At 41.2% G+C, this 18,244-nt stretch overlaps 1 protein-coding gene across 1 annotated transcript in view; it reads right to left on the reverse strand.

Moving 5' to 3' along the window:
• Positions 1-18,244, reverse strand: part of LOC121276075 (collagen alpha-6(VI) chain-like) — a 120,993-nt gene that overhangs the window by 31,485 nt on the left and 71,264 nt on the right. The window contains exons 30-35 of the mRNA XM_041184015.1: positions 13,509-13,653; positions 13,250-13,392; positions 9,274-9,336; positions 7,175-7,237; positions 2,284-2,319; positions 2,119-2,181 (exon numbers count right to left, since the gene is read on the reverse strand). Of these exons, the coding sequence (XP_041039949.1) occupies positions 2,119-2,181; positions 2,284-2,319; positions 7,175-7,237; positions 9,274-9,336; positions 13,250-13,392; positions 13,509-13,653 (513 nt within the window). The remainder of the gene's footprint in view (positions 1-2,118; positions 2,182-2,283; positions 2,320-7,174; positions 7,238-9,273; positions 9,337-13,249; positions 13,393-13,508; positions 13,654-18,244) is intronic.

Consider the following 18,244-nt stretch of genomic DNA (forward strand, 5'->3'; position numbering starts at 1 on the left):
GACCAGACATGATCTAGTTGAATGGCAGAACAGGCTTGAGGGGCTGATTGACCCACTCCTGTTCTTATGTTCCTAATTGTGCTGATTAGAAAATGCGGGTGCATTTAGTATTCCAGATCAAATGCACCCAGCATTAACTGGCTGGCTTTCTTTCTTATTATAAATCACTCATTAAAATACTGTGATCTTTCATGCATATTATCAGAAGTGTAAGGGGCAAAAATATGTGTTAGATGCAATGTACTGGGGATTTCTTGCAGTATTACTCACACTAAACTGGTTTGTACACTGTTTTAAAACAATAGCAGTGTATTTTATTGCATTTCTTGCCTATTACTAGGTAATTCGGTCTCCATTGTAATTGACAATGTACTAATCTGCTGAGGGAGAGTTGTATCACTGCAGTGGAACAGACAGGGTTTACAATCAGCATTGACAGTCATGTTCCACCATCCACCTTCACACTCAGAACAGGAGGATCCTAAGTTGCCTTTTGGGGCGATAATGAAAAAGAGAGAATCTGGCTATGATTAACATAGATAACAGCTGGTTACAAGGAACATTTACATTTCCAGGAATGTAAGATCAACAAAGTTCAATTCAGCAACTCACACTTACAGCACATACTTAGGCTGATAACTATTTATAGAGTTTAAAGCATTTTACAGACACTTTGGTGGGTGAGAATACACATTTTAAGCAGAACTGGCTCATTATTATGGGCTTCTTGTGTTATGAAAGTTACTTCTATATTTAAGCTTTCTTCTAAGAGGGAAAACCAAATAATTTCACACAACTTTGGGAGTGATTAAATTTCATCGGTAGCTATTCCTTGTTTTTTGAACATCATAATTGATGACTCTCGTTCTTGCTTGCTGATTGACGACGATCTGTTACCTCAGCTACCAACACCATTACTTGGCACTGCAAATCAGTTCAACTCTTCTTTTTAACCAATCAGGATGCCGCTGAGTTACCTCAAGTATTAGCAATTAAAAATCAAATTAATCCAATAAAAGTGCACCCTTTTTAAAGGGACACAGGTAATAAACTACAAATTACAAATAAAAGCAAAGGAACATTTCGGTTTAAATCATAATGTCCCAGATATGCTGTAATGACATTGAGGCTAGCAGCACTCGCCGCTATTACTGGATAAAACTGAAAGCAACTCCTGGCTTCCACACATGTGCAATTAAAATGGAAATCTGGAAGTTGCTCCTCCACAGGCTGCGCTGTTGCAGTCCTTGTCTGTGGAATCTGCATAGAAATTGTTGCTAGAGCATAAACTTAAACTAACGACTGAATATTATCACACTAAAGACCAATGAAAAACTTAAACTTTGTTCAATGAGGAGTAACTGAAATGTTAACAGTATAGTAAGTCATATTTACTAATAAACACCTCTGGCCCTGAAAAACGAATTATACAACTGTGGAGTTCTGTACCATCAGAGAAAAATTAATGTTGCAGATCTTTGAAAAATCAACAATTGCTTTTTTTCAAAAGTTGTGTTTTTCTATATAAGTATCTCCCTTAATCCCATGTGTGTGTCCCAATCTTTATTTGACTTTCTGTACAATAATTTAAATGTAGTTTATATTTCCTGCTTTTTACTTTCCTACTTTGTTAGCTGTGAGAATTCTTCAATCTGATTGGTTAATCTGCCTCCCTGCTGCTTTTCCTGTTCACAGACACCATAGACCCCCGTAGAAGGCACTGAATTCAAACCAACATGGAAAAGAGGGAGTGTATACTCTGGAGCCTGCTAAAACCTTGTGGGTTCACTCTGTTGTGAGTGGTGAATTCCAATCTTTCACTACTGACTGCAAAATCTGGGCCATATTGTTACCAGTGTCAATACTGCACTGTAGTCCCTTATATGCTGACCTGCCATGGAATGCATCAAGCAACCTGGTGAAGGCAACTCCTTTTGAAGTTCCAGACATGTTGTAACCGAGGATCACTATAGTAATGGTGCTTTCAAATATTGTCAAAGAGAGAGGAATTTTAAAAATCTTTCTTTTGCCAGAAGGACCAGTTTATCTTTTGAATCTAGTTCGATGCAGGTAGTTACAAAGGTTCAAAATTTTACGTGAACACGATAAATATCGTACCCTGCGTCCTCTTATTCCTTTAGGTCCTCTCCCACCAATAGTTCCGGGGATTCCATCCACTCCCTTAAAATTCAGAACACAACGTACAGAAATAACTGCTCACGTCTTTCAGCTCAGAATAATCATGAAATATTTGACATCCTTTTTTACAAAAGTAACCAGTACCTGAAAACCAAGAAAACCAGGAGGCCCCTGTACTCCCTTGAATCATAGAAAGAGAGAATAGATTAGACATCATTGCTCAACTGTTGGCGCTATCGTCATTGCAACATCACTGCTGCTTAAAGTGGAAGCGTATTATAAAGAAAGAAAACCATTTATACAGCAGCTTTTCACTTTTCTCTTTTCATACACAATCACTTTGAAATGCAGTTGGATAGATGTTAAATTTATGCAAGAGTGTGAAGCAGGTGAAAGCATGGGGTGGGAGAGGGGACAAGATCGTTGATGGAAATAAAAATCCAGAGAGATGGAAAATGGGCTGCCAACTTGCCATCACCCATTTTACACTGTCACACAAAGTCAATGTTACTTCAGTGACAGTGTACGACAGTTTTGGGAATGAGCTGATAAGAAGGAATGTTGGTCAGGAAAATGGGAAAAATGCCTGCACTCCTTCAAATAGGGACAAAACATTTTTTTGCATTCACCCAAATTGCTGGAATGGGCAGAGTGAGTGACATTCTGCATGTTAGCTGAAGGAAAACATTTCCAATAATGTAGCACTGCCTCAATGCTGCCCTGGGAGAGCCGAGCTAGGTTATGTGCTCGCTCTCTGAAATGGAATTAAAACAAGGTTCCCAAAATCATTTTGTGGAGTGCATGGGCAATTTGTTTAAGTGCATGGCCCTTTAAAATTTTTTTTGCATTGTAAGTGGCTGCTTTCTCAGTATTACATTACTTGAGGCTGGTGTTGAATAGAAGATTGACCAGGGAAGGTCAGTGGCCACCTCATTTCTGGAGTGCTTCAGGGCTCCTCCAAGGTGCCCATTGAGGGCAGCATGGGGGAGATCTAAGGGTAAATTACCCATCAGCTACAGCTGGTGCACACTCCTAGGGACACCAGAGAGACAAAAGAGATTTAAAACATGCCCTGGCCAGATGATAATTTCAGAGAAATTATTGATCTGACTCAAGACATCAGTCGAGGATGGGTCTGAGGTGACACTATTCCTTCCCTCAACCATTAAATAGCCCAGTTCCTTCCTCACACTATGGGCAGAATTTTGCTGTCGGTGTGCGGGTGTGGGTCCGACACGCTGACATGTAAAATGATGCGCGATGAGGTCGGGCGTGCGTCCCGACATCATCGTGCATCATTTCGAAATTTCATTTGGCAGTCACCCGCCGAACTGTCAACAGCATATTGAGGCTATTAAAAAAGCAATTAAACTTGTTAAGACCTTAAGATTGACAAGCAGGCGAAGAGCCCAAGCGACTTTCGCATTTTTCAGGAAACCTCATCCACGGGTGCAATGAGGTTTCATGAAGGTTTTATAAAATGATTAAATAAATTTTGCAAACTTCACAAACATGTCCCAGTCCATGTGACACTGTCACATGAGGGGACATATTTAAATAATTTTTTACTTTATTTATTAAAAAGTCTTATTATCTACTTAATCTCCCTGAGGCAGCTGCATGCCTCAGGGAGATTTCTGCACTCTTTCACGCGCATGCACAAAAGAGCGCAGGCCCCAACTCTCCCTCCTCCGCCCCACCCGCACAGGTTACTTAACTGGCCCGCCCATGTAAAATGGCGGTGCACAGCCAATCGCGGGCGGCGATCGGCTCCACACCCGCTCCCACCCAGCCCGCCCACCATAGGAAAAATTCTCCCCCATGTTTTTCTGAAACTTAACATTTCAGAAATATTACTCACAATACTTTGCTGCAGCATTATGCAAGATACATAAAAACACATTAAAGGGCCAAACTGAAATGAGTTACTTTTTACACAGCGCACATACACTGCTGGACCAATAGAGCTGAGATCTGTATTGTACTTGCACATAATCCAAAGCAACATCAGACTAAATTTTGTGTCAAACCAGGGCATACAACCAATGAGCTTCCAGCTGTTAAATTAATTGGATAGAATGTTAACAACATGCATTTATATAGCACTTTTAACATTGTAAAATGCCACAAGGCACTTCATAGGAGCAGAATTAGACAGAAATTGACACCAAGTCAATATCGAGATAAGAGAACAGGTGACCAAAAGTTTAGTCAAAGATACAGGTTTCAAGAACATACACAGGCATGTGGCTAAATTTCTGGTTTTTGCTCCAATATCTGCATGGGGAAAACAAAAATAAACTTCACAATTACTGTGAAAATAGTAGAAAGATGGAAACATGCTATTTATTAAATTTGTTTCATCACCTTTTGTCCTTTTGATCCTGGGATTCCAGGACTTTCATTTCCATCCAAACCCTGTGAAACGTTAAATGGAATACACATACATCATCTTTAAACCCCTCAGTGCACCAGTTTGCAAGAGATTAACTAAACAATTTTTTGGTTATGCACATTACAGAGATTCCACAATTTGTGAAGTTAGCTCACCATGCAACAAAAAGAAGCAACAAAATGCCTTGATCCTTAGATTTCGAGTCAGGTTTAGAAGTCCTCGTCTTACAGGGTGGAAAATCAGGACCATTGCGTTAAGCACTGTATCAGATTCCCCCTTCCAGGCTCAAGTCAAGTACGACTTAGCACTGGGAGTGCAGTCTTCAAGTCTTCATTCTTCCTCAGCTGTACCACCTCTACTACACTAAGCACACAGACAGACACACATACACACTTATAATTCACACATATTTATCCAAACTCCCACTACTCTCATTCTCTCTCTTCCCTGCATCTTAGAGTAACATTGCCAATTCAGTGAGACACTTGAAGAATTGCGTGAAGATGTGCAAACTCACGGGGGGTAATTTTGACTTTGCAGTAATATAAAATGGAAGATAGTGAATCAGCAACCCACGTTACGTCACTCTGTTTTTTTTATTTTCATTGAGTTATATTAACATACAAATTTACCACTAATATATTCATAATCCATAAAAGCCACTGGCAGAAGCAAATGGCTGGAATCTTCCAGAGCCTTTGGGGATGGACTGAGAGGCAGGAAGGCTGGAAAAACAGTGCTGGAAAGAGTCAGATGGCATGCTGAATGCCTTCCACCACCATGCTGTTATGCCCACAGTGGGAAAGTGGGCAGATGGCTGCCTGGTGAGCCCAATTGAGCCATTTAAGAGGCCAATTAAGGGCCTCTACCCATTTCCACTGGCATATTACCAGCAGCAGGGGTTGCCTCCGCCATGTGGCAAGTCCACCATGTAAAACTGGCTGCTTCCCAGCAGGCTCCAAGGAAGGGGAGCCCTCCATTACAGCTCCTCTTTGGCCCTTGGAGGGAACCCCGGCAGCAATGTCCACCCCCGGGCCATTGACGTCACCTGCAATCAGCGACCACCCCTCCCCCTCATCAGGGCCGGCCTAACTGAGCCCAGCACCACCCCAGACCTCACTTACTTTACTTTAAGGCCGCATGTACATTGATGCGTCCTCTTCCTCCAGCTAGCGCAGCCAGTCCGATCTGATCTGCCGGCCCTCTGATTGCACCGGCAGCTCTTGGGGGCAGGCTGCTGTTCTTGATTGACTGGCGCTGGTAAAATGTGGGCCCAGGTCCTGCTGCCCGCCAAAGAAGTGTCCCCCTCTACTTCAGCCCCTAATTGGCTCTTAATTAACCTCTTCAAAAAATCATCTGAGTGGGATTCAGATCATTGAGATCACTGAGGTAATTGGATAATTTTGCAACTCAATAATACCATGTTCCAATCACAGAAGGTTCAGATATAAGCACCATCATTAGCTAAAGTATAATATGACTGCTTGTACAGTACCCAGTGTAGTTATACACAAAAGCTTCCAACCCTCACTTCTATATCAAGTATAGCTTGCCTCAGCTGTTCCACCCACTTACACTTAGCTGTTCCCTCCTGTATTCAATAACATTTTCTTTCATTTTATTCCTTTCCTGTTCTAGAATTAAAGGGGAGTTTTACAAAATTGTGCGTCCCATGTTATTTGGGGTCTGATATTTCACTTGGTAAAACCAACCCCAGGTTGCCCACCCAATTTAATTTTTAACATCATCGCAGGTTAGTAGTAGGCCCCAATGAGTCTGATTAGCTATTGTGAAATAAATTACTCAACCTGTGATGCCTGCTGCTCAAAAGCACTGAGTTTTCTGACTTCCTGACTCAGTTCACAACTATAATGTGAGCAGGAGGCTTAAACTAGTTCTGTGTATCTACAGAATGGCAGAAGCATGAAGCTGTACTGAATCAGCACAACATATTTCGAGGTGCTTGTGGGAGAAGCTATCATTTTAATAGCAGACTACCAGATCCATGACAGAGTGGGTCTCCATTGCCTCTGATTGCATGGTTGGGAGACTCAGGTTTAAGGTGATAGAAGAGCTAAGCACTGCAGTCAATGGCATCCATCAAGGTAAGAGCTCCTTATTATTCACTGTCAATCCTTCAATTAAGGTTTCCTTCAACAATCAAATATTTTGTTAATGTCCCTTCCCCAAAGGGCTGTTGATAATTTAAAATCTGTTGGAAAGCTCCTGAATATTCATCATTTTAAAGATGAGTCCATCTTCAAAAGGAAATTGAATGCTATTCTCATTAAAAAGACAACACTGCAATTAATCTTTTATCAACTTCATTCAGCACCTGCTCTCCTACAGAAAATCATACAGCAACATGCAGACCATCCATAATCCACAACTGACTTGCCAAGTGGCACAGACTCATACCATACACCTGGCTAACTCCACAATAGAAGTCGGCCAGTTGCTTTCCTTGGCATTCCTAGAGGCTCAGAAATTGCAGAGCATCCCATCATCTCCATCTGTGCATGTCATTTTGACGCTTTGTCCCATGTTCAGCCAGCTCTCTCTTTGCAGAGCACCATTTTATCAGCATTAAATCTCAGTAAACACACAAATCTAACATTGCTGAGGAAAGCCCAGACTTACCTGTGATCCACGAGGTCCAACTGTTCCAAATTCTCCTTTCTCACCTGGGTCTCCAGCTTCACCCTTCAGACAATTTGAAGAGAGTTATAAATGGTGAACAACAAACTTTAACCAACATACTTTTTACTTGCTATTATCATTTATGCAACAAATAATTTATATCCACGAACACTGCCAGATTAATTGAAGTTCCAGTTACAGTTATAGGAAAACTAGCATTTATGTAGCATTTTTCATGACCTCAATATTTTCCTAAAGCACTTCACAATTAATGAAGTACTTTCGAAGTGTAGGCACTATTATAATGTAGGAAGCACAACAGCCAATTTGTGCATAGCAATAGCCCACAAATAGCAACATGATAAATAACCACATAAACTCTTTCAGTGACATTGGTTGAGGGATAATTATTGTTCAGAACACCCTTGGCTTTTCAAATAATGCCATGGGCTTTTTACATCTGCTGAGCAGGCAGATGGGGCTCTTGATTTAATGTCTCATTCTGTAGATGGCAGCTCTGCCAGTGCAGCACTCCCTGAGCATTGCACTGAAATAGCAGCCTAGATTATATACTCAAATCTCAACAATTAAATGGACAAAATGGAGTGAATTCCAGAAGAAAGAAAATAAGCGAGTTTAGTATAATTTGTGGAGATTACCTTTCTTTGTCTTGATGTGTAAACTAAAATTGAGATTACTCACCAGCACTTCCAGCAACATTGCAAGTGTGTTTTGTTGAACAAGTTTCCAGTTTCATCAGAAACTAACCAAATCACTTGCTTTCACAAAGCATTTTAGGTCTCTTAGAATCAAATCAAGGTGCTTCACAACAATTCATCTATGCAGCAATTTGCTGTTTTATATGTAATAATGGCAGCCAAAGTCACACACAGCAAGATATCAGAAATAGCAATGAGATCTGTTGAAGGGTCATGAGGACTCGAAACGTTAACTCTTTTCTTCTCCGCCGATGCTGCCAGACCTGCTGAGTTTTTCCAGGTAATTCTGTTTTTGTTTTGGATTTCCAGCATCCGCAGTTTTTTGTTTTTATAGCAATGAGATGATTGGTTAGTTTGTTGCTGATATCTCTGGTGAGAGGAATGCTGGCAATCTCCCTGTTCCCTTTCATATAGTCCCATTAGCATCTACTTGCCCAGGCAGACAGAGTTCAGTTTCACTTCTGACTCTTCTCAGTACTGCATTAATTACATACTCAAGTTCCTGCAGTCCGGCCTGAACCACCAACTTTCTGACTTTGAGGAGAGAGTGATACTAACAGAGCCAAACTAACCAGAGAAAATCTCTCACTTGACTATGATGTAATTACATCAGTAACAGGAGGAGCTCATCCTCACAGGTTTCTAGAAATAGACCATAAAATAAAAGCAAACCAGCACAGCCACTGGAAATCTAAAATAAAAACAGAAATATCAGGAAAAACTAGGCAATTCTGACAGCATCTGTGGAGAGAGTTAACGTTTCAAGTCCAATATGACTCTTCTTCAGAACTCGAAAGTGGACCATTTGATTTGAGCTACAAATGAAATATTAACATTATGAACATAAATTGTAGTTCATAAAGTGAGGTCAATGTGCCAATGAAATACATAACATTTTTATGTATATCATGGATACATGTACTCAGGCTTTTCACCAAAATGCTTTTCACTTCATTATATTAAAACATGAAAAATTGCAAATTTGATTTTGAACACTTTCCTGATATTAGAGGGGCTATCAAGGATAGAAACAACTGAATTACCATTACATTAAATCAAAGGTAAAGTGAATTAGGAATTGGAATGAATCCATTCGCAGCCCTCAGTTACCATGCTCTTGGCACCCCCTGTGACAGCCAGCAGTATTGCAGCTGCACCGGGTATTAGCTGTTGCAAATACCGAAAGCTATTCTATTAAAACTTTAAAGAGATTGTTACTGTAGTTTTGGTCCCATGACCTGCTTCAGACAGTGAAGGGTTTGTGTTCTGCTTCAGGGGTAATTGTCAGTTCTGAGTTTTTCATTTGACCTATTTGTAGATTCCTTTTTATGATGTAACTATTGACAGAAGGCAGATAAAGTAAAAGATTGTGTCACAAACCATTTTTCCTTGGAGGCCTTGGTTGCCTATGGACCCCTTGAAACCATACAATCCTGTTGAACCCTGAAACACAAAAAAAAATATTAAAAAAAAATCAACTGCTGGTCAACAGTGCAACAACAACTTGTATTTATTTGATACCTTTAATGCAGCAAAGCATCCCAAAGTGCTTCACAGCAGTATTATCAACTGAAAATTTCAAACTGAGCCATCGAAAGAGATATTAGGGCAGATGACTAAAAGCTTGGTCAGAAAGGTAGGTTTTAAGAAGTACTTTAAAGGACAAGAAGAGAGGCAGAGAGGTTTAAGGAGAGAATTCCAGTCCTTAGAGCCTTAGCAGCTGAAGTTACAGACACAAACGGTGGAATGGTTAAACTCATGGATGCACAAAGTCAGAATTGGAGGAGTGCAGCTATACTGGAGGGTTAAAGGAGATTACAGTGATAGGGAGGGACAAGACCATGGAAGGATTTGAAAGCAAAGATGAGATTTTAAAAATTGAGGCATTGCCAGACCAGAAACCAACATACAAGTTAGGAATCGAGTATTTGAATGACCTCAAGTTTACAGAGGGTAGAACTCAGGAGGCCAGCCAATAATGTGTTGGAATAGGCAAGTGTAGAGGTAACAAAGGCATGGGTTTAGGTTTCAACAGCAGATGAACAGAGGCAGAGGCAGAGGTTGATTTGTAAGGAGGTGAAATTAACCAGTCTTAATAATTGTTTGGCTCTGTCATCCAAAGGTTACCTTGAGGGCAAATATGACAACAAGCTTGTGAACAGTTTGCTTCAGCCTCAGACAATTGCTAGGGAGAGGCATGGAGTCAGTGCCAAAGGAACTGAATTTGTGGCAGACACTGAAGACAATGGCTTCAGTCCTCCCAATAGTTAGTTGGAGGAAATTTCTGCTCATCCAGTACTGGATGTCAGACTAGCAGCCTGATAATATAGCAACAGTGGGGGAGAGAGATGGTGATGAGATGGAGCTGCATAAATGTGAAAATCGAAACTGTTTTCAGAGGTACAACATGTAGGTAAGAAAGAGGAGGGCACCAAGGGTAGATTCTTGGGGCACTCCACAGGTAATGGTGCAAGAGTAGGAAGAGAAGCCATTGCAGGTGTTTCTCTAGTAAATGATTCTCTAAGAATGCAAAGAAGTAAGGAAGTTCCAACGAGCTGGATGGAGGACAGGCATTCGAGAAATACGTTGTGGTCAATTGTGTCAAAGGTAGGTACAGATAGATGGAGAGGGATAGTTTAGCACAATCAGTCACAAAGAGTTTCATTTGTGATTTTTTTAATGGTTATTTTAAACAGTGGCAAGGCTGGAATCCTGATTTGAGTGATTCAAACAGGGAATTGCAGGAAAAAGAATCTAGGGAGCAAGTCATGGGTCCCCTGGGCAAAATAAACTCAAAGAGAGCAAGACAGGAGGTAGCATAGAGTCCCAAAAGAGATGCTAGTGCAACAGGGAATAGTATGAGCAGTTTTGGGCTAGAGGAAGGGCATGAAGCATCAGAGCAAGTTACAAATCACTGATATTTGAAGTGATCCAAGAATCTCAGGACTCTTACATATTGTTATACAGAAATCTTTTCCCTAAGTTACCTCCTCTAATCTTCAAGTTTTCTCCCTTCCCAATTAATAGGCTTAAATTATCAATGGACAGTTGAGATTAAATTACATCTCTGCTCACAAATTCAGGTCTGATATGTTTACTGCAGCCACACCTCTCAACATCCTGACAAACAGATCTCCTAAGAAATTCTAAATTTTCACAATAAAGACATGTCCTTTAATTCTCACTTTCATTTTTCCAACAGTGGGTAGTGTTTTGACCACATTTTGTTCTGTGGAGCCTATTTCTTCTGTAAGCTGTGAGTAGGTTAGCTTCTTGAATGTAAAGATGCTGTCGTGCCCAATACAGAGATTTCATATTATGACCTTCCAGTCAATAGTTTTAAAAAACGGACACAAACAAGCTATTGAAATGGCTGCTGCAGAGCATGTGTTATAACCACAGCCGGTGTTAATTGCTGTGCAAACCAAATCCCAGAGGGAAACTTGGCTTAAAGGCCACAACCTTTTTTTGTATTCTGATAATGAGAAGACAACATACCGATGTCAGCGATAAGGAATCCTGTGACATTTTTGGGTTTTAAAAAATTAAAAATAAAAGTTTTATTAACAAGAAAAGAAAACTTAAGCACACGAGAATACAGTTAAGCAATTACAGTTAGTCTTACAAAGTGTTCCCCCAAAACTGTCTACTTGGTCAGAGCCACAAGTAAACACCTTCCAGGCAACACTCCCTTATAGATGTATAAATAAAAAAAATCCAGTAATATTATACAAGGTAAGCTGATGTAGCTTCAATAAAGGTGTACCACATGACCTGTACCCTCTTCCACTCTGCTATGGAATCCACTTCAGATAAAACTGTTTGCTGCAGCCCAAGACTTCTCAACAGCTCCAACAGCTCCCGCCTTCTCCAGCTTACCAGCTATCCAGCTCAACAGCCATACAGCCATCTCTACTCAACAGCTATCCACAGTAACTTTAATATAGCTTTTTCCCTTTTATTTCAGTTCCATTGTTCTCAAACCCCTTTGAAACTCAAGACCTTCTAAATATAAGATATTTCATGTTTCCATCTTGTCTTTACTTTTGGCAGAATAAGATATCATATCTCCACTACTTATTTACCTATGAACTCCTGCAAGATGCAAACATTGTTCTTGCCAACTCTGGCTCCCCTCTGATATTCAAACAACCTCTCAACTTATCTAAAAATGCAAATGTTAGCTCTACCTCATCTTAACACCTCTTCTCCTTTTCATGTTTCCAACCCCTCAAACAACCTGACTCCTATCAAACTCTTTCCCAGCTTAATTAACTCACTCACTCTCACACACACACACACACACACACACACACACACACACACACACAAACAGACACACACGCACCCTTCTTTACAGAATAACACAATACTCCCCAAAATATTTTTTTAAAAATCCATTCTCGCACGTGACCTTTGACTTTTGAGCTATAGATGGTGCTATGTCTCAAGTGAATACCTAATTAAATATGGGCATTCACAGTCATCTGGTGAATTCATGCATCTCTTTGTTTAAGAATAGACCAACACAAAAGGATGCAAGCATCTCCAATTTGCCTGTCTTAAGGCTTCATCCTGAGCAAACTCAATTGGTTTAGATGGGAATGAATGGACCCTATCAATCTTCCTTTGTATTATGATGGTTTTCCCCATCTAAACTAGCCCAGGGGCAACATTTTCCCCCCTTTGGGGGGGGATGTATGGGAGCGGGCACAGGCGGGTGGGTTCCTGATGGCCAACCCCGGTCAGGGGCGTGCCTCCATTTTATGTGGGCGGGCCAATTAAGGCCTTCCCAGTGTGACGTCCACTCAGAAGCGCTGTGCGCACCCTGCGTGGGCAGGGGGGGAGATTCCTTGAGCCGGGAGTGCGCTCTTTCGTGAAGGAGCACACAGATCTCTCTGATGCAAACTGCCACCTCAGGGAGATCGCTGGAAGTTCTAAAAATTTGTGGAAGTGTGGAAACAAATTCCTGATATGTCACCTCATGTAGATAAGGTTTCATATTTTTTCTAAAGGCCGTCTGGCCTCTTCGCCTGCCCTCCTTGCCTGCCCGCCAACCTTAAGGTTGGACGGGCAGGTCCTTTAATTAGCTTAATTACTTTTTTAAAGGCCTTAAGTGGCCATTGACAGTTCAGCGGGCGCGCAGCCGAGTCAGCTGCACGCCTGCTGAACTGAAAATCTAAATGACGCGGAGCGATGTCGGGACACACGCCCGACATCATTCCGCGTTATTTTACGCATCGGCGAGTGGGTCCCGCCCCCCAGAAGGTACAGCCCTAGGTGAATCTTGAAGGTTCTGAACCATAACACAGGATGTTGGAATCAATATAAACACCACCCCTTATTTGGAAAGGACTTTGAACTTGTGAAGATCATAGGGCGACACAGCCATGTTTTCTGTCTGCTTGTTAAAAATCAGCACAAGCTGTCGGCAGGCAGTGCCACCTGAAAGCCATAGAACCAACAGCTCAATGGTCAGAAGGTCAGACCACAAATTAGCTGCAAGTCACCAAGCAGGCAAGGTAATTAACAGCAATACCCTGAAAGCAGGAGATCCCAACAGACAGAAGGACACCATCAACCTGTTTCAACTTCAAGTTTGACTGAGAACTAACCTCCTAGAAATCTGTATGCAAGAAACCTCATAGCCTGCTGAGAAATCTTCACTTTAAAAGGTCCATGCTTCAACATCAAAGCATCAAGACCATCGATGAAAAAACAGGCCTGCCTCTTGGGAGACCAGAGGCCGTGAATCATTGTCTGAGATAATTATAAGCTGTAGAAGTACATTACCTTCACCTGTATCTAATCTTTGTGGGCTGAATTTTTCGCTGAGCAGGTGTAAAATGAAGCACGATGACGTTGGGCGAGCATCTCGACATCATCGCGCACTCGCGTGATATTTTGGTCAGTAGGCACGCGCAGGAGTCAGCAGCACGCCCGCTAACAATTAACAGGCCTATTAAAGCCATTAAAGTATTAACTGAATTCAATTTGCACTATCCATCCAACCTTACAGTTGACGGGCACGTGAAATCGGCCGGGCGACCTTTGCATTTTTTATGAAACCTCATCCACATGCAGGATGAGGTTTCCAACAAGAATTTAAAATTTTTTTAAATGGTGAAATGTCATTTATAACATGTCCCTGCTCAAGTGACAGACTCACATGTATACAGAGCCTCATGAGGGGACATGTTTTTAATATTTGTAAGATCTTTATTTTTGGATTTTACAAATCTTCAGCTCTGAGGCAGTTCTGTGCCTCAGGGAGCTTTCATTGCACACACCCGCATGCATGCACAAACTTCCGTGCTCACCCTCCTCCCAATTAACGGCCAGCCAGCGTGAAATAGATGTCAGGGCCTGATCGCAGGCAGCGGTCAGCTTCACGACCGCTCCTGGGCTCACCTGTCACGCCCGCCTGACAAAGCAAAAATCCTGTCCTCTTGTGTATGTGTGTGTTTGTGCGCATCAGTGTGTGTGTGTCTGTGTGTGAGATGAGTATGTGAAACATCACGTTTAAATTTGGGCTAAGTGTTTGAGAATAAATAACCTTCTTTAGTTCTCACAAAAGCTTGCTGCTGAAGTTATTTACTTAACATACATGCTCCAAAGGGTAAGAAAACATACACCACCTTCATACAAATCATATTGATCATTGACAATAATAGAACACATACATTCTGCCTGTGACAATGTCCTTCGACCATCTGTAGCTGATTAGTAATGTCTTCTGTCCTAAAGACTTCTGAAGCTTTGTTCCCCCTCCCACCACCACCCAGCCCCATCACTTTGTTTATGAGATCTAATCATTTGTTGATTTCGAGCCACTCCACCTCACAAATTCAATTCCTCTGAAGTGGGACCCTTCTTGCCTTTGCCTATATCTGAAGGTCTACTTAGCTTTTGTTTTCAACATATTATGGACTGTTCCTTAGAGCTAATATATGTGGTCAAGGCTTTTCTTCCTCTGTGAATGGTGGCTCAACTGGTAGCACTCTCACTTCTGAGTTACCAGATTTTGGGTTCCAGAGACTTAAGCACAAAATCTAGGCTGACAGTTCAATGGAGTATAGAGGGAGTACTGCACTTCTGCAAGTGCTGTCTTCCAGCTGAAACATTAAACTTTCTAATCGGGATGTAAACGAGCCTATGCCACTATTCCCCAGAACAGCAGGGGAGTTCCAGCTTAGTGTCCTGGCCAATATTTATCTTTCAATCAGCATCACAAAAACAGATTATCTGCTCCTTACTACCTTTCTGTTTGAAATGTGGGCAAATTAGCTGCTGTACTTTGTAAGAAAAGGGTCACCAGACTGGCTACAAGTTCAGAGCAATGTTTGTTATATAGAAACTGGATGGGTGCCGTACTTGCTAATTACATCAAATATTTGTTAATTGTTGACACTGCTGAACTGATAGAACAATTTGAATTGAATAGAACTGTCAATCACAGCAATCTGGTTGAAATCAACAGAGGCTGATTGAAAGGTAATCATAGCGGAGCCAATGGAAGGCAACATGGAAATATGCTAACCTACCAACAGCCAATCATGCTTGCAACTAACCAATCTACCTCCAGACGAGGATTATGCATGAACTCTTTCACAAACTGTGTTCTGTATGTGAGCCCCTGAAGTCCCATACAAGAGCACTCAAAGAAAGAAGACAGAAAATATGTATCAGCAGGAAGAGTGCCAGTGAGTCAAGCAGGAAAATGCACTCCTAAGCGACCCAAAGTCAACTCAGATTGACAATATGAGGGGGTAACTGAATGATTTAATTGGAACTGTTATGTTTAAAATTCTCAACAAAGAGGTTGGATTTAGTGTCAGATTGTATCAATTGTAATTTTCGATCTCCGAATTTAAGAAAAAGGTAAAATCACCTACAATTTCCAACATCACAACAATGAATACATTTCAAAAAGAACTTCATTTGCTGTAAAACACTTTGGGATGTCCTGCGGTGAAAGGTGCTATATAAATGCAAGCTTTTATTTTTCCTATAATGGCAAGCAAGCTCAGAGTAGTCTGGATCTCCCAAGAAAGACCCTTGTAATGGGTGGAAGAAGATGCTTCACTAATGATGTGCTTGAAAATATCATATGCAAAGGAGTTTTAAGGTTCATGACCTTCGAATAGATACCAGTGTCAGGGTGGACCTGCTTCATCACTTTGCTGATGTAGATGTAGATTGAGTACCTCTCCTTCCTTGAAGCTATTTCCTTTTTGTCACAAAGTTTTGCCAGGCAGAGTTTTACAGCCAGATGCATTCATTTTCTGGTGCAAAATCTAATTTTTCAGCTAAGCTTTATGTTGCTTGAATAGGGTAGAAAATCTAATCTTAATAACAATTAGATATATCACTCAAATTGTTTTGTACTCCCAGCATAAGTACTTTCATATCCTCTGTTTGAATATCTGCCTGGCAGCTCTTCTGGTTTGAATAGTTGGGTGGGACAGCCTCAGGAAATCCAACCTCTGCAGCTGAAGTGTTAGCCAAGAATTGGAATAAAGCATTCAAAAATTCATCGGTTTAACCATCACAATTATTATTGAGATTGAAATTGACTCAAAACATTAACTCTGTTTTTCTCTCCACAGATGCTGTTAGACCTGCTGAGTTTTTCCAGCATTTTCTGTTTTTGTTTGTATTATCGATATTGCTTCACCAAGAATTTATGAATAAAAAACACAACTTTGTTTTGGGATATGGGCATTGCTGTTAAAATGAGCACTTATTGTCCATCCGAAGCTGGCCTTCAGAATATGGTGGCGGACCTACTTCTTGAACTGCTCCATCCTGCGGTTTCTGTTGAGTAGGCAGTCCCAGGATGATCAAGTGCATTGTATCAACTGTAATGGTCAACTACTCATCCCCGTTCTTTATCTCAAGCATACATTGGTCTCTGAAATCTAGTCCTTTTGTTCTAACACGGCATCAGTTAAAGCGAGACTCAGGCCTGAGTTACCCTGTCCCCGCCACCTCCTGGACAGATAAAAGCAGAACTTGTTCTGGAGCTTTTCTTTTGGCCTTTTACTCACTTTTTTTCCAGAATTTTCCACCAGCAATGAAAGGGACATTCTACTGTTATGCAAATGACAGAAATGCTGCCCATATCGGAACTTGCACCAAGTTCCATTCACCCACCAACTCTGCTCACTGACCTACATTGGCTCTCATCCTTGTGTTCAAATCACTCCAGGGCTTAAAACCTCCCTATCTCTGCAAATTCCTCCAGCCTTAAAACCCTTTGAGATCCTTGTGTTCCTCCAATTCTGGTCACTTATGCATCCTGGATTTCTCCCCACAACCCCCGCCTCCCCCCGCTCCACCATTACGGCTGTCCCTTTGGCAGTGTTGGCCTTAAGACCTGGAATTTGGTCCCTAAACCTCTCCTCCTTTAAGATGTTCCTTAAAAATTGACATCTCTGGCCAAGTTTTTGCCTACTAGTCCAGTTATCCTATGTGACTCTGTGTCAAGTTTTGTCTCATTACCCACCTAAGAAGAACCTCAAGAAGTTTTACTATGACAAAGGTGTTACGTAAATGCAAGTTATTGTTGGTATTCCATTTATTTTCTATCTTTTGCGCCATTGCAACATCAGCTTAAGCTGTAGTTACGTTTTTGATCACAGGCCTGATGGTTTCATAATATGGCTTGTCTCATATAGCTGATGCATTAATAGTATCAAAGGGAGCAATGAGAAGAGCTGGTGTCATTTTTCTCACTACTGGCTGTACAGCAGAAATTTAGAAGTTACAGAATGAGACTGTAAATCTCTGCAAACCTTCACATTACAGAATCTATCTGTTAACAACCAATGTCTTCTGGCAGAGCCTTTCAGAGAAGAACTGCCAACTGCTACTATATCAACAAATACTTGTCTACGAGGAATAAATCCCTGCCATTAGTGCGTCAGAGGTCAACGATGGAGTGAACCAGGCATTTTCATTGAAAAAATATGAATGAGATCTGTTTGTTTTTCCTTTCTCCTTCTGCCAGCACCCCCAACCCCCAAAATAAACTACTGACTCTTAGGTATATTTGACAGCCAGCTACACCAATGATCTCTAAAAGAAAATAAATGATCTGACCGAGCTGCCAATAAATTTCATGCAATGATTTACTGCTGATGAAAACAAAGTTGTTATTCCAACATAAAAGCAAAATACTGTGGATGAAACAAAAGCAGGAAATGCTGAAAAAACTCAGCATGTCTAGCAGCATCTGTGGAGAGAGGAACAGAGTTAATTTTTCGAGCTCGGATTTGCTCCGAAGGGCCATATGGACTCGAAACATTAACTCTGTTTCTCTCTCCACAGATGCTGCTGCTGTTGTTAT

This window comes from Carcharodon carcharias, chromosome 3 (genome assembly GCF_017639515.1).
Source record: "Carcharodon carcharias isolate sCarCar2 chromosome 3, sCarCar2.pri, whole genome shotgun sequence".
NCBI lineage: Eukaryota > Metazoa > Chordata > Chondrichthyes > Lamniformes > Lamnidae > Carcharodon > Carcharodon carcharias.